The sequence below is a fragment of the Tamandua tetradactyla genome, chromosome 4 (genome assembly GCF_023851605.1).
Source record: "Tamandua tetradactyla isolate mTamTet1 chromosome 4, mTamTet1.pri, whole genome shotgun sequence".
Lineage (NCBI taxonomy): Eukaryota > Metazoa > Chordata > Mammalia > Pilosa > Myrmecophagidae > Tamandua > Tamandua tetradactyla.
Genome location: NC_135330.1, coordinates 69,636,961 through 69,652,943, shown reverse-complemented (window position 1 = coordinate 69,652,943; position 15,983 = coordinate 69,636,961). Strand labels below are relative to the sequence as shown.

Genomic DNA, 15,983 nt, shown 5'->3' with positions numbered 1-15,983 from the left:
AATTTCTTCCTTGACCCACTGATTGTTTAAGAGTGTGTTGTTGAGCCTCCGCATATTTGTGAATTTTCTGGCCCTCTGTCTATTATTGATTTTCACCTTCATTCCTTTATGATCTGAGAAAGTGTTTTGTATGATTTCAATCTTTTTAAATTTATTGAGACTTGCTTTGTGACCCAGCATATGGTCTATCCTCGAGAATGATCCATGAGCACTTGAGAAAAAGGTGTATCCTGCTGTTGTGGGGTGTAATGTTCTATAAATGTCTGTTAAGTCTAGCTCATTTATTGTATTATTCAAATTCTCTGTTTCTTTATTGATCCTTTGTCTAGATGTTCTGTCCATTGATGAGAGTGGTGATTTGAAGTCTCCAACTATTATGGTAGATGTGTCTCTTTCTCTTTTCAGTGTTTTCAGTGTTTGTCACATGTATTTTGGAGAATTCTGGCTCGGTGCATAAATATTTATGATTGTTATGTCTTCTTGCTGAATTGTTCCTTTTATTAATAAATAGTATCCTTTGTCTCTTTTAACTGTTTTACATTTGAAGTCTAATTTGTTGGATATTAGTATAGCTACTCCTGCTCTTTTCTGATTGTTATTTGCATGAAATATCTTTTCCCAACTTTACTCTTTCAACCTGTGTTTATCCTTGGCACTAAGATGTGTTTCCTGTAGACAGCAGATAGACGGGTCCTGTTTTTTAATCCATTCTGCCAATCTATGTCTTTTGATTGGGGAGTTTAATCCATTAACATTTAGTATTATTACTGTATGGGTAGTACTTTATTCTACCATTTTGCCTTCTGGATTTCATATGTCATATCTAATTTTCTTCTTTTTACCTTTACTCATAGTCTTCATTTCTACACTCTTCTCCACACCTCTCTCTTCTGTCTTTTCGTATCTGTCTCTAGTGCTCCCTTTGGTATTTCTTGCAGAGCTGGTCTCTTGGTCACAAATTCTCTCAGTGATTTTTTTGTCTGAAAGTGTTTTAATTTCTCCCTCATTTTTGAAGGACAGTTTTGCTGGGTATAGAATTCTTGGTTGGCAGTTTTTCTCTTTTAGTAATTTAAATATATCATCCCACTGTCTTCTCGCCTCCATGGTTTCTGCTGAGAAATCTATGCATAGTCTTATTGGGCTTCCCTTGTATGTAATGGATTGTGTTTCTCTTGCTGCTTTCAAGATTCTCTCTTTCTCTTTGACCTCTGACGTTCTGATTAGTAACTGTCTTGGAGTACGTCTATGTGGATCTATTCTCTTTGGGGTACGCTGTACTTCTTGGATCTGTAATTTCAAGTCTTTCATAAGAGTTGGGAAATTTTCAGTGATAATTTCCTCCATTGGTTTTTCTCCTCCTTTTCCCTTCTCTTCTCCTTCTGGGACACCCACAACACATATATTCATGCACTTCATATAGTCATTCAGTTCCCTGAGTCCCTGCTCATATTTTTCCCTATATTTTCTTTTGCTTGTCAGATTTCAGATGTTCCATCCTCCAGTTCACTAATCCCATGTTTTGCCTCTTGAACTCTAACATTGTAGGTTTCCATTGTTTTTTTTCATCTCTTCTACTGTGCTTTTCATTCCCATAAGTTCTGTGATTTGTTTTCTCAGACTTTTGGTTTCCTCTTTTTGTTCATTCCTTGCCTTCTTTATATCCTTCCTCAATTCATTGATTTGGTTTTTGATGAGGTTTTCCATGTCTGTGCATATGTTCTGCATTGTTTCAACTCCTGTATCTCATTTGAATTATTAGTTTGTTCCTTTGACTGGGCCATATCTTCAATTTTCCTGGTGTGATTTGTTATATTTTGCTGGCTCTAGGCATTTAATTACCTTAATTAGTTTTTTTCTGGAGATTGTTTTCACTTCTTTTACCTAGGGTTTTCTTGCTGGATGAATTTGTTGTCTGTCTGTTCTTTCACATTCAGTTCAGCTTTTTCTGGATCTCTAGCTTAGGTTTTGTTTAACAGAGGAGAATTTTTCAGTTTTTGTTTTCTTGTTTCTTGCCCTGTCTTTTTATGGTACCTTTACCCCTCCACCCCTAGGAGGGTCTACTTGGGTATTATAGACCCCAGCTGGATTTTCCCAGACCAAACTGGCCTCCTGTCAGGAGGAAAGAGTCACCTGTGTCATTTTTCCCTGAGGATGAGACCCAGCAGGTTGAAAGGCTTTCCTGTGAAGTCTCTGGACTCTGTTTTTCTTATCCTGCCCAGTATGAAGCACCTGTCTGCCTGCAGGTCCCAGCAGCATAAGATGATGTGGTACCTTTATCTTTGGCAGACTCTCCCTGCTGGGGGCGTGGTGGAGATAGAGGAGAGGTTGTAGGCTGGTTTTAATGGCCTCAAATTACCAAGCTGTGCTGTCTGAATTCCTTAAGGGAGGGTTTCCACCTGAGTTGGGCTTCACCCCTCCCGTGGGGAAGGCACAGGCTCCAGACAAGCCTTCAAACGAGCTTGTTTCTGCCTATGCCTGGGGCATTTGCAGCCTGAGAAGTCCTGCTGCTGTATCCAAAGGCAGTCAAGCCTTTGTAGAAATACAGCCACAAAAACCTTTGTTTTTTTTTTTTTTTCCTTTTTCCATCAGCCCTGCCCCCTTGGCATTGGGGCAAAAATAAGTGACCTCTGCTTTCACCAGGTTCCCCTGAGCTGGGAGCCTATTTTTAGTAGTCAGAATTTGTTAATTAATGCCACAATTGGCGTTTGGTTGGGCTCAGCCCCTGTTACTGGTAAAGTCCCTTTCCTTTCCCCTCTGGGAAACAGCCTGTGGGGGAGGGGCGCCGGCCGCCTCAGGTTGGGAAACTCATGGTTCTGAGGGGGCTCACAGCTGGTCCAGCTAGCCCAGACTGGGGTACGCTGTATGTGTGATTACTGATGTGGCCCCAGGAGCTGGTCTGTACAGTTCCTGGTTATTTAGTAGCTGTTCTGGTGGACGAACGAAATCGCACACCTTGCTAAGCCGCCATCTTGGCACTGTCTCTGACAGTTGACAATTTATTAGTAGGTGTCTTGAATTATGTCTTATTTGGATCTATTCTGTTTGGGGTATGCTGCATGTCTTGGATCTGTAATTTTATGTCTTCCACAAGAGATGGAAAATTTTCTCTGATTATTTCCTCCATTAGTCTTTTTCCTCCTTTTCTGTTCTCTTCTCCTTCTGGGACACTCACAACAAATATATTTGCATGCCTCATGTTGTCATTCAGTTCCCTGAAACCCTGCTCGTATTTTTCTGCTCTTTTCCGTATATTGTCATTTGCATTTCAGATGGCCAGTCCTTTAGTTCACTCATCCTTTCTTCTGTCTCTTCAAATCTATTGTTGTAGGTTTCCATTGTCTTTTTTTCATCTATTCTCTGTGCCTTTCATTCTCATAACTTCTGTGACTTGATTTTTCAAACTTTTTATTCTCCCAAATGTCTCTTTATATCATCCTGCAAGTCGTTGATTTTTTATGAGATTTCCCATGTTTGTTCGAACATCCTGAACTAGTGTTTCAACTCCTGTATCTCATTTGAATTGTTGGTTTGTCCCTTCAGTTTGGCCATATCTTTGATTTTCCTTGTATGAATCATTATTTTTTGCTGGCATCTATGCATTTTATTTCTTTAATTAATTTATTCTAGAGGTTGTTTTCACTTTTTTACCTTGAATTTTCTTGCTGGGTGGGTTTGTTCTCTGTCCCTTCTTTGGCATTCAGTTCAACCTATTTTTGACCTCTAGTATGGGTTCTGTTCAATCAGAAGTTTTCAGTTCTTGTTTTTCTATTTCTTGCCCTGCCCATATGGAGCCCTTTTTTTTTTTTGAGGAGGGTCTCCTCAAAAATAGACCCAAGTCAGATTTTCTGAGACCACACCTGCCAGTGTCTCAGGAGGAGGGAGTCACCAGTATCAAGTTTTCTTGAGAGTGAGACCCATCAGGTTGTCAGACTTTCCTATGAAGCCTCTAGACTGTTTTTTTCCTATCTTGCCTGGCATGTGACACTTGTCTGCTTGTGGCTTCCCACCAGGGTAAAGTGATGTGGTGCCTTTAACTTCAGCAGAGTCTTCCCTATCAAGGGTGTGGTTGAGACAGAAGTGAGGTTGTAGATGGCTTTAATTGCTTCAGTTTTCTAGTCCCAGGGGCCTGTATTCCTTGAAGGAGGGATTCCATTTGAGCTGGGCCCCACCTTTCTCTTTAGGGAATTAACTCCTTTCACCTGATGAGTTTCTCTGTCGCTCAGACAAGCTTAATTCTGTCCTTGCCTGGGGCAGTGCTGGAGCCTGAGAGTGCTTCCAGTTCTATCTAAAGAGCTGTGAAGCAGTAGAAAAAAAGTTAAGGAAAAAAAGTCTTTTCAGAACTGCACCCCTGCTGCTTGAGTTTGTCATTCAAGAGCTTAAGTTTGATATGTGGCTCTGTGTATCTCCAGTCTGTGTGCCCCCTTTCTTGAGGCCCAGCCCTTTTCCAGTATTTCATGCTGTCCAACTCAGAAAGCCTCTTTTTTTTTTTTTTTCCCATGAGCCCTACCCCCTCTCTGCCAGGGCAAAAATTCCTGGTACCTTTAGTGCTTCTTCCAGGTTGATTTGTGCTGGGGGCCTATTTTCAGTAATCAGAATTTGTTAATTTGGCACTTAGAGCTTGGTTGAGTTAAGCCCTTGCTGCCAGTATCTGTTTCCTTTCCCCTGGGGGAACCAGCGTGCCATGCCCATGGGGGTAAGGGGCACCTACCTCTGTGGCTTGGGTGACTTACCATTCTCTGTGGGGTCTCAGCCATTCCGTCTGGTCCTGGCTGGTGTACACTTTGTGTCCGGTCACTGAAGTTACCCCAGCAGGTGTTCTGTACTGTTCCTGGCTGTTTACCAGCTGCTCTGGAAGACGAACTAAATTCCACACCTCACCATGCCCCCATGTTGTCCCCAAAATTGAATATTAGAAATTGAATATGCTTTAAAGGCCTTTGTCAAAAGGTTGAAAGGCAGCCAACTCAATGGGAGAAAATATCTGGAAACCACATTTCTGATAAAGTTTAATATCTAGAATATATAAAGAAATCTTACAACTCAACAATAAAAGAACAGCTCAGTTTAAAAGTGGGCAAAAGACTTGAATGCACATTTTTCCAAAGGAGAAATACAAATGATTAAAAAGCACATGAAAAGATGCTCAACATCTTTAGCTATTAGAGAAATAAATGCAGATCAAACCACAATGAGATATCATTCCATACCTATGAAAATGACTGTTTTTTAAAAAGCAGAAAACTACAAGTGTTGGAGAGGATGTGGAGAAATAAGACACTCATTCACTGCTGGTGGGAATGTGAAATGGTGCAGTCACTGTAGAATAGTTTGGTAGTTCCTCAAGAGCCAAGTATAGAATAACATATGATCCAGCAATCCTACTACTAGGTATACACTCAGAAGAAATGAAAGCAGGGACATGAACAGACATTTGCACACCAGTATTTATAGCATTATTCACAATTGCCAAAAGATGGAAGCAGTTCATCAACCAATGGGATAAACAAAATGTAGTATATACATACAATGGATTATTCAGCTGTAAGAAAGACTGAAGTCATGTTGCATAGGGTAACGTGACTAGTTAATAGTACAAATGTAAGAATGAGGGTGGTGCAACAGTGGCTTAGTGGCAGAATTCTCGCCTGCCATGCCGGAGACCCAAGTTCAATTCCTGGTGCCTGCCCATGCGAAAAAAAAAAATGTGTGTGTGTGTGTATATATATGTATATAAATATATATATATATATATATAATGAAGAACATTCATATATATTTCTATATATGAATATACATATATTCATATAAGTATACATATATGTATGTATATATAAATATATATGTATATGTAAATATATATGAATATACATATATTCATATAAGTATACATATATGTATATTTCTGTATGTATATATAAATATATATAAATGTTCTTTCATGAATAATAACAAATTCATATCACTATTACAAGGCTTAATAATAGGGTGGTAAATGGGAAAAAATACATAATGTAATCTGTGGACTATAGGTAACAGTAGTATTTAATACTCTTTCATGAAATTTAACAAAGTTACACACCAATGCAAAGTTTTAACAATAGCGGGATACATCAGAATGTTGTATGTTTTACATGACCTTTATATAAATCTACCATTTCTAATTAAGAAAAAAATTGTAATTTAACATCATGCTAAGTTGAAAGAAATGAGACACAGTACTACATAATATATGATTTCATCTGTATAAAATGTAAATATAAATTTATAGAGACAGATTAGTGGTCATCTAGGACTGGGGAAGAAGATAGCTCGAGAGATCACTGCTAAGGAGTATGGGGTTTTGCTTACTAGATTAATGAAAATGTTATAGAACTGATTGTAGTGATGAATATACAACTTTGTGCTCATACTAAAAGCCATTGATTGTACACTTTGGGTGGATTGTATGTTTTATGACTACATGTCAATAAAACTGCTTTAAGAAAAAAAGACATCAGATTTAGAAGCCCAATACGTGAAACCACATTAAGTGGATTAAGACTCATACAAATCCATGGTGACTTCCATTAAAAATAAAAAAAAAAAAGTAGGGCCATGGTGGCTCAGCAGGTAAGAGTGCTTGCCTGCCATGCCCAAGGACCCGGGTTTGATTCCTGGTGCCTGCCCATGTTAAAAAAAACCGGTAAAAATTTAAAAAAAGTAAACTCGTAAGTCATGGTTAATGCTCAGTAAATAGTAAAATATAATTTTACTTATGTAAATTTGAGGTGGATAGGGAAGATAGATGATTTCTTTTTAAAGAGAAGAAGATTAGGGAGATAGATAATCTGGCCAGATAGGTAACCTGGCTTGGGTAAATTGGATTAATAGAAATAGGAACAGGATGAGGTGATAGTAATGTAAAATGTCCAGGTTTACAAAGGAAAATACTTTTCAATTCATAAAGATCTCAGGATACAGAAATTTGCGATTTCTAGTTTAGTCTATTCCAGCACCAAAATTATGGCCATGTTACTTGAGTTTGAGTTTTAATACTGATTTTCTGGAAACTTGGTATTTATATCAAAGCTTCCTGCAAATTATAAGTGAGAGCTTTGGTAGTTTATTGCAGTCCTTTCTATATACCTAAATTTAGCATTGAAATGATTTCCTAAAATGGAAATAACTTTTCTTTCCACCTCTATTTATAAAAAGTAATGTGTTAAATTGGTTCCCACAACACAAAAACATATGAAATGGTGTGAAAGTTCCCTGAATTCTTTTGTCCCTTAGATATTATAAACCCCCATTGTTACATAAGTTGGTGAATGTATTTCTAGAAAATTTTTTATGTATAGATAGGTAGATAGAAAGATAGATAGATTCGTGTGTAGATTAAACCAACAGTGAGACAGTGCTGACTAGGTTGTTGGACTTCTCAGTATAATCTGGATGCCTTTCTATATTAATCTGCTTCATTCTTCACAATGCTGAATGACATATGACAATGTCATTGTGAATGACAACATTTTGATAATGTTGAATATTTGGTTTTTAAAATCTTTGCTAGTCTAAATACATGTGAAATATTTTAATTGAAGCTTTATTATGACAAGGATTGAGCCATTTTTTTGTCTACTGATCATTTATGTTCCATGTTCTGTCTATATTTAACCTTATTCCTATATTTTGCAAATATTTTTGTACATTTAGAGTTTTTTCTTTTAACTTTAAAATTCAAAGCAAAGAAAAAAAAACCAGTACTTTTCAAAGCACTCTTCAACAAGTAAGTACAGGACAGATCCCAGAGTTTGTCATGGGCTAACATACCATCATCTCAAATTTTTCCTTCTAGCTGCTCCAGAACATTGGAGGCTAGAAGAAATAAATATTATTTTATCATCACTGTCGACTTTAATCTTTTTTTCTGGAAAACAGCATACCAAAAAGCAATAAATTTCAAAACGCATCACAACAATTAGTTGTAGAACAGATTTCAGAGTTTGGCATGCGTTACAAATATGCTGTTTTAATTTATGCCTTACAGAACTGAAAAAAATATGTTATATAGTAAAATCAAGATGATCAGTAATGAACAGATTCATCATTATGGCTCTGGCATTGATGTCAAGCTAAGAAAAATCTTTCTCCTAAGATTATACAAATATTTTCCAGTATCTCATTCTAGTTATTTTGTGCATTTAGTTTTTACCTTTACATCTTGATTCCATCTATATTAATTCCTAAGAATGTTGTAACAACTTATCACAAACTTGGTAGCTTAAAACAAGTGAAATTTATTGTCACATTTCTAGAGGTTAGAAGTCTGAAATCAGGGGGGTTGGCAGGGCTTTGCTTCTTCCAGAGAGTCTATGGGAAAATCTGTTATTTGCCTCTTCCAGCTTCTGGTGGCTCAAGGCATTGTTTGGTTTGTGATCACCACTCCAGTCTCTCTGTGGCACATTATCTCCTTTACTTCTGTCTGTCCTTTGTGTCTTATAAGGACACTTGTCAGTGGATTTGGGGCCCAATTGGATAATCCAGGATGATCTCATTTTTTTTTTTTATTAATTAAAAAAAAAAAGAAATTAACACATTTAGAAATCATTCCATTCCACATATGCAATCAGTAATTCTTAATATCATCACATAGATATATGATCATCATTTCTTAGTACATTTGCATCGATTTAGGAAAAGAACTAGCAAAACAACAGAAAAAGATATAGAATGTTAATATAGAGAAAAATATATAATAATAATAATAAAAAATAAAAAAATATATATAAAAAAGGAAAAAGAAAAATGAAGAAACAAAAAAAAACTATAGCTCAGATGCAGCTTCATTCAGTGTTTTAACATAATTACATTACAATTAGGTATTATTGTGCTGTCCATTTTTGAGTTTTTGTATCTAGTCCTGTTGCACAGTCTGTATCCCTTCAGCTCCAATTACCCATTATCTTACCCTGTTTCTAACTCCTGCTGGCCTCTGTTACCAATGACATATTCCAAGTTTATTCTCGAATGTCCGTTCACATCAGTGGGACCATACAGTATTTGTCCTTTAGTTTTTGGCTAGACTCACTCAGCATAATGTTCTCTAGGTCCATCCATGTTATTACATGCTTCATAAGTTTATTCTGTCTTAAAGCTGCATAATATTCCATCGTATGTATATACCACAGTTTGTTTAGCCACTCGTCTGCTGATGGACATTTTGGCTGTTTCCATCTCTTTGCAATTGTAAATAATGCTGCTATAAACATTGGTGTGCAAATGTCCGTTTGTGTCTTTGCCCTTAAGTCCTTTGAGTAGATACCTAGCAATGGTATTACTGGGTCGTATGGCAATTCTATATTCAGCTTTTTGAGGAACCGCCAAACTGCCTTCCACAGTGGTTGCACCATTTGACATTCCCACCAACAGTGGATAAGTGTGCCTCTTTCACCGCATCCTCTCCAGCACTTGTCATTTTCTGTTTTGTTGATAATGGCCATTCTGGTGGGTGTGAGATGATATCTCATTGTGGTTTTGATTTGCATTTCTCTAATGGCCAGGGCCATTGAGCATCTCTTCATGTGCCTTTGGGCCATTTGTATTTCCTCTTCTGAGAGGTGTCTGTTCAAGTCTTTTTCCCATTTTGTAATTGGGTTGGCTGTCTTTTTGTTGTTGAGTTGAACAATCTCTTTATAAATTCTGGATACTAGACCTTTATCTGATATGTCGTTTCCAAATATTGTCTCCCATTGTGTAGGCTGTCTTTCTACTTTCTTGATGAAGTTCTTTGATGCACAAAAGTGTTTAATTTTGAGGAGTTCCCATTTATTTATTTCCTTCTTCAGTGCTCTTGCTTTAGGTTTAAGGTCCATAAAACCGCCTCCAATTGTAAGTTTCATAAGATATCTCCCTACATTTTCCTCTAATTGTTTTATGGCCTTAGACCTAATGTTTAGATCTTTGATCCATTTTGAGTTAACTTTTGTATAGGGTGTGAGATACAGGTCCTCTTTCATTCTTCTGCATATGGATATTCAGTTCTCTAGGCACCATTTATTGAAGAGACTATTCTGTCCCAGGTGAGTTGGCTTGACTGCCTTATCAAAGATCAAATGTCCATAGATGAGAGGGTCTATATCTGAGCACTCTATTCTATTCCATTGGTCGATATATCTATCTTTATGCCAATACCATGCTTTTTTGACCACTGTGGCTTCATAATATGCCTTAAAGTCAGGCAGTGCGAGACCTCCAGCTTCGTTTTTTTTCCTCAAGATACTTTTAGCAATTCGGGGCGCCCTGCCCTTCCAGATAAATTTGCTTATTGGTTTTTCTATTTCTGAAAAATAAGTTGTAGGGATTTTGATTGGTATTGCATTGAATCTGTAAATCAATTTAGGTAGGATTGACATCTTAACTATATTTAGTCTTCCAATCCATGAACACGGTATGCCCTTCCATCTATTTAGGTCTTCTGTGATTTCTTTTAACAGTTTTTTGTAGTTTTCTTTGTATAGGTTTTTTGTCTCTTTAGTTAAATTTATTCCTAGGTATTTTATTCTTTTAGTTGCAATTGTAAATGGAATTCGTTTCTTGATTTCCCCCTCAGCTTGTTCATTACTAGTGTATAGAAATGCTACAGATTTTTGAATGTTGATCTTGTAACCTGCTACTTTGCTGTACTCATTTATTAGCTCTAGTAGTTTTGTTGTGGATTTTTCCGGGTTTTTGACGTATAGTATCATATCGTCTGCAAACAGTGATAGTTTTACTTCTTCCTTTCCTATTTTGATGCCTTGTATTTCTTTTTCTTGTCTAATTGCTCTGGCTAAAACCTCCAACACAATGTTGAATAATAGTGGTGATAATGGACATCCTTGTCTTGTTCCTGATCTTAGGGGGAAAGTTTTCAATTTTTTCCCATTGAGGATGATATTAGCTGTGGGTTTTTCATATATTCCCTCTATCATTTTAAGGAAGTTCCCTTGAATTCCTATCTTTTGAAGTGTTTTCAACAGGAAAGGATGTTGAATCTTGTCAAATGCCTTCTCTGCATCAATTGAGATGATCATGTGATTTTTCTGCTTTGATTGGTTGATATGGTGTATTACATCAATTGATTTTCTTATGTTGAACCATCCTTGCATACCTCGGATGAATCCTACTTGGTCAGGATGTATAATTCTTTTAATGTGTTGTTGGATTCGATTTGCTAGAATTTTGTTCAGGATTTTTGCATGTATATTCATTAGAGAGATTGGTGTGTAGTTTTCTTTTTTTGCAATATCTTTGCCTGGTTTTGGTATGAGGGTGATGTTGGCTTCATAGAATGAATTAGGCAGTTTTCCCTCCACTTCGATTTTTTTGAAGAGTTTGAGGAGAGTTGGTACTAATTCTTTCTGGAATGTTTGATAGAATTCACATGTGAAGCCTTCTGGTCCTGGACTTTTCTTTTTGGGAGGCTTTTGAATGACTGATTCAATTTCTTTACTTGTGATTGGTTTGTTGAGGTCATCTATTTCTTCTTGAGTCAAAGTTGGTTGTTCATGCCTTTCCAGGAACCCGTCCATTTCATCTAAATTGTTGTATTTATTAGCATAAAGTTGTTCATAGTATCCTGTTATTACCTCCTTTATTTCTGTGAGGTCAGTGGTTATGTCTCCTCTTCCATTTCTCATCTTATTTATTTGCATCCTCTCTCTTCTTCTTTTTGTCAATCTTGCTAAGGGCCCATCAATCTTATTGATTTTCTCATAGAACCAACTTCTGGTCTTATTGATTTTCTCTATTGTTTTTATGTTATCAATTTCATTTATTTCTGCTCTAATCTTTGTTATTTCTTTCCTTTTGCTTGCTTTGGGATTAGTTTGCTGTTCTTTCTCCAGTTCTTCCAAGTGGACAGTTAATTCCTGCATTTTTGCCTTTTCTTCTTTTCTGATATAGGCATTTAGGGCAATAAATTTCCCTCTTAGCACTGCCTTTGCTGCGTCCCATAAGTTTTGATATGTTGTGTTTTCGTTTTCATTCGCCTCAAGGTATTTACTAATTTCTCTTGCAATTTCTTGCTTGACCCACTCGTTGTTTAAGAGTGTGTTGTTGAGCCTCCACGTATTTGTGAATTTTCTGGCACTCCGCCTATTATTGATTTCCAACTTCATTCCTTTATGATCTGAGAAAGTGTTGTGTATGATTTCAATCTTTTTAAATTTGTTAAGACTTGCTTTGTGACCCAGCATATGGTCTATCTTTGAGAATGATCCATGAGCACTTGAGAAAAAGGTGTATCCTGCTGTTGTGGGATGTAATGTCCTATAAATGTCTGTTAAGTCTAGCTCATGTATTGTAATATTCAAATTCTCTATTTCTTTATTGATCCTCTGTCTAGATGTTCTGTCCATTGATGAGAGTGGTGAATTGAAGTCTCCAACTATTATGGTATATTTGTCTATTTCCCTTTTCAGTGTTTGCAGTGTATTCCTCATGTATTTTTGGGCATTCTGGTTCGGCGCATAAATATTTATGATTGTTATGTCTTCTTGTTTAATTGTTCCTTTTATTAGTAGATAGTGTCCTTCTTTGTCTCTTTTAACTGTTTTACATTTGAAGTCTAATTTGTTGGATATTAGTATAGCTACTCCTGCTCTTTTCTGGTTGTTATTTGCATGAAATATCTTTTCCCAACCTTTCACTTTCAATCTATGTTTATCTTTGGGTCTAAGATGTGTTTCCTGTAGACAGCATATAGAAGGATCCTGTTTTTTAATCCATTCTGCCAGTCTATGTCTTTTGATTGGGGAATTCAGTCCATTAACATTTAGTGTTATTACTGTTTGGATAATATTTTCCTGTATCATTTTGCCTTTTGTATTATATATATCATATCTGATTTTCCTTCTTTCTACACTCTTCTCCATACCTCTCTCTTCTGTCTTTTTGTATCAGTCTCTAGTGCTCCCTTTAGTATTTCTTGCAGAGCTGCTCTCTTGGTCTCAAATTCTCTCAGTGACTTTTTGTCTGAGAATGTTTTAATTTCTCCCTCATTTTTGAAGGATAATTTTGCTGGATATAGGAGTCTTGGTTGGCAGTTTTTCTCTTTTAGTAATTTAAATATATCATCCCACTGTCTTCTAGCTTCCATGGTTTCTGCTGAGAAATCTACGCATAGTCTTATTGGGTTTCCCTTGTATGTGATGGATTGTTTTTCTCTTGCTGCTTTCAAGATCCTCTCTTTCTCTTTGACCTCTGACATTCTAACTAGTAAGTGTCTTGGAGAACGCCTATTTCGGTCTATTCTCTTTGGGGTGCGCTGCACTTCTTGGATCTGTAATTTTAGGTCTTTCATAAGAGTTGGGAAATTTTCAGTGATAATTTCTTCCATTAGTTTTTCTCCTCCTTTTCCCTTCTCTTCTCCTTCTGGGACACCCACAACACGTATATTTGTGTGCTTCATATTGTCATTCAGTTCCCTGATACCCTGTTCAAATTTTTCCATTCTTTTCCCTATAGTTTCTGTTTCTTTTTGGAATTCAGATGTTCCATCCTCCAAATCACTAATTCTATCTTCTGTCTCTTTAAATCTACCATTGTAGGTATCCATTGTTTTTTCCATCTTTTCTACTTTGTCCTTCACTCCCATAAGTTCTGTGATTTGTTTTTTCAGATTTTCTATTTCTTCTTTTTGTTCAGCCCATGTCTTCTTCATGTCCTCCCTCAATTTATTGATTTGGTTTTTGAAGAGGTTTTCCATTTCTGTTCGTATATTCAGCATTAGTTGTCTCAGCTCCTGTATCTCATTTGAACTATTGGTTTGTTCCTTTGACTGGGCCATATCTTCAATTTTCCGAGCATGATCCGTTATTTTCTGCTGGTGTCTGGGCATTTAATCAGATTTCTCTGGGTGTGGGACCCAGCAGGTTGAAACATTTTTCTGTGAAATCTGTGGGCTGTTTTTCTTATCCTGCCCAGTAGGTGGCACTCATGGCGCTCGTCTGTCTGCGGATCCCACCAGTAAAAGATGCTGTGGCTCCTTTAACTTTGGAAAACTCTCGCTGTGGGGGATGTTCGCCAGCTGAAGCGGTTTGGGGGAATGCCGATCTGAATCTCCCAGCTGGCCTGGGAATCTGCGCGTGGGGAGGGTCGCCAGCCTCTGCGGCTTGGGGAGTGCCGGTCCAAATCTCCCAGCCGGCCCGGGAAGGAGGGAGGGAAGGACTCTGGCCGCCAGCCGCCCCGGCCCGGGGAAGCGCGCGCCCCTCCGTGATCTCACCGCAGCGGATTCTCCCTGCCGGTTCAGCCGTTCCAGAATGGGGTACGCTGTCTTTTTGGTCTCTGTCGTGGCTCCGGGAGCTGTTCTGTACCGTTTCTATTTCTTTAGTAGCTGTTCTGGAGGAGGAACTAAGACCTGCGTGTCCTACTAAGCCGCCATCTTTTCCGGAAGTCGGATGATCTCATCTTGAGATCTTTAACATAATTGCACCTGCAAAGACCCTTTATCCAAATAAGGTCACATTCACAGCTTCCATAGATTGGGATATGGACATGTCTTTGGGGGGCTTTCCATTCAATCTACTCACTTTACCATCTGAAATTGATTTTTGTGTGATAAGAGTAAGGCACTGTAGTAGTTTGCTATTCCTGTGTAACAAATTACCATATAATGTCAAGCCTTAAAACAGTACAAATTTATTATCTCAGTTTCTGTGGTAAGGAATCTGGGCACAACTTAGCTGGGTCCTCTGTTTCAGCGTCTCTCACAAGGCTGCAATGAAGGTGTTGGCCAGGGTTTGGGTCTCAGTTAAAGGCTCAAATGGAGAAGAATCTGCTTGGCAGATTCCTGTTCCTCAAGTGCTGTAGGACCAAAGGTTTGTTCCTAGCTTGCTGTTGCCTGGAGGCCACTCTCAGTTCCTTGTCATGCGGGCTTCACCAACGTGCCATCTTGCTTCATCAAAGCTTCCAAGCTGAGAAAGCCATAGAGTCTGCTAGGAAGATGAAAGTCACATTCTTTTGTAACCTACTCTTGGAAACGATATTCCATTGATTTTGCCATATTAGAGGTAGGGGGTCATACAGGGACATGAATACAAGAAGGCAGGTGTTTCGGTTTGCTACAGCTGCCAGAATGCGATATATTGGAAATGGGTTGGCTTTTTCAGTGGGGATTTATTAGGTTACAACTTTATAGTTTTAAGGCATGAAAACATCCAAATTAAGGCATCACAAGGAAAATACCTTCTCTGAGGAAAGGTTGCTGGCATTCAGGGTTCCTCTATCATGTGGGAAGGCACATGTTGACATCTGCTGGTCCTTGTATCCTGGTTCTGGTTCCAAAATAGCTCTCTCAGCACCTGTGCGTCCTGCTTGCTACTCCTGAGGGTTGTTTTCTGTCTCTGAGCTCTCTCAAAAATGTGTCTGCCTTTTATCCTCTCAAAAAGGATTCCAGTAAGGAAATTAAGACCCACCTTGAATGGGCTGGGTCACATCTCCATGGAAACAATCTAAGTAAAATCTCCCACTCACAGGGATGGATTAAAAGAACACAGGCTTTTCTGTGGGTACATAACAGATTCAAACCAGCACAGCAGGGATCATGGGCACTCAATACACATTTATTGAATAAAAATCTAAAGGTGAACAGAAAGTTAGATTATTAAGAATATTGATCTACCCTAGAATGCTGATTTAATCACAGCTATTAAAAATGTACTAGGATTAGCCAGCTTCATTACTTAAATTCATATTAAAGTTTTCCTTTTTTGCAGGTGATCAGAGGATTGCTGAAATTTTGGCCAAAAACATGCAGTCAGAAAGAGGTGGGCTTTGTTTGCTAACTGTAGTGCATTTAATCAGAATTTCTCAAGCCTATTACAGTGCTTTTTGGGGTTGACCATATTGACACTGCTACAGAGTGGGAGATTTTCTATAAGGATTAGGGACACTTAGTAGGATAGCTATGTATTATATTAAATTGCATGTATCATCTAGACTTTTTTGCATACTGTAGAGATTTA

At 37.8% G+C, this 15,983-nt stretch overlaps 1 protein-coding gene across 2 annotated transcripts in view; it reads left to right on the top strand.

The window, feature by feature from the left end:
- The window catches only part of PPP2R5A (protein phosphatase 2 regulatory subunit B'alpha), a 141,198-nt gene that overhangs the window by 121,637 nt on the left and 3,578 nt on the right, over positions 1-15,983 (top strand). For both annotated transcript variants that reach the window (XM_077157738.1, XM_077157739.1), the window contains exon 9: positions 15,735-15,785. In XM_077157738.1, coding sequence (XP_077013853.1) covers positions 15,735-15,785 — 51 coding nt within the window. The remainder of the gene's footprint in view (positions 1-15,734; positions 15,786-15,983) is intronic.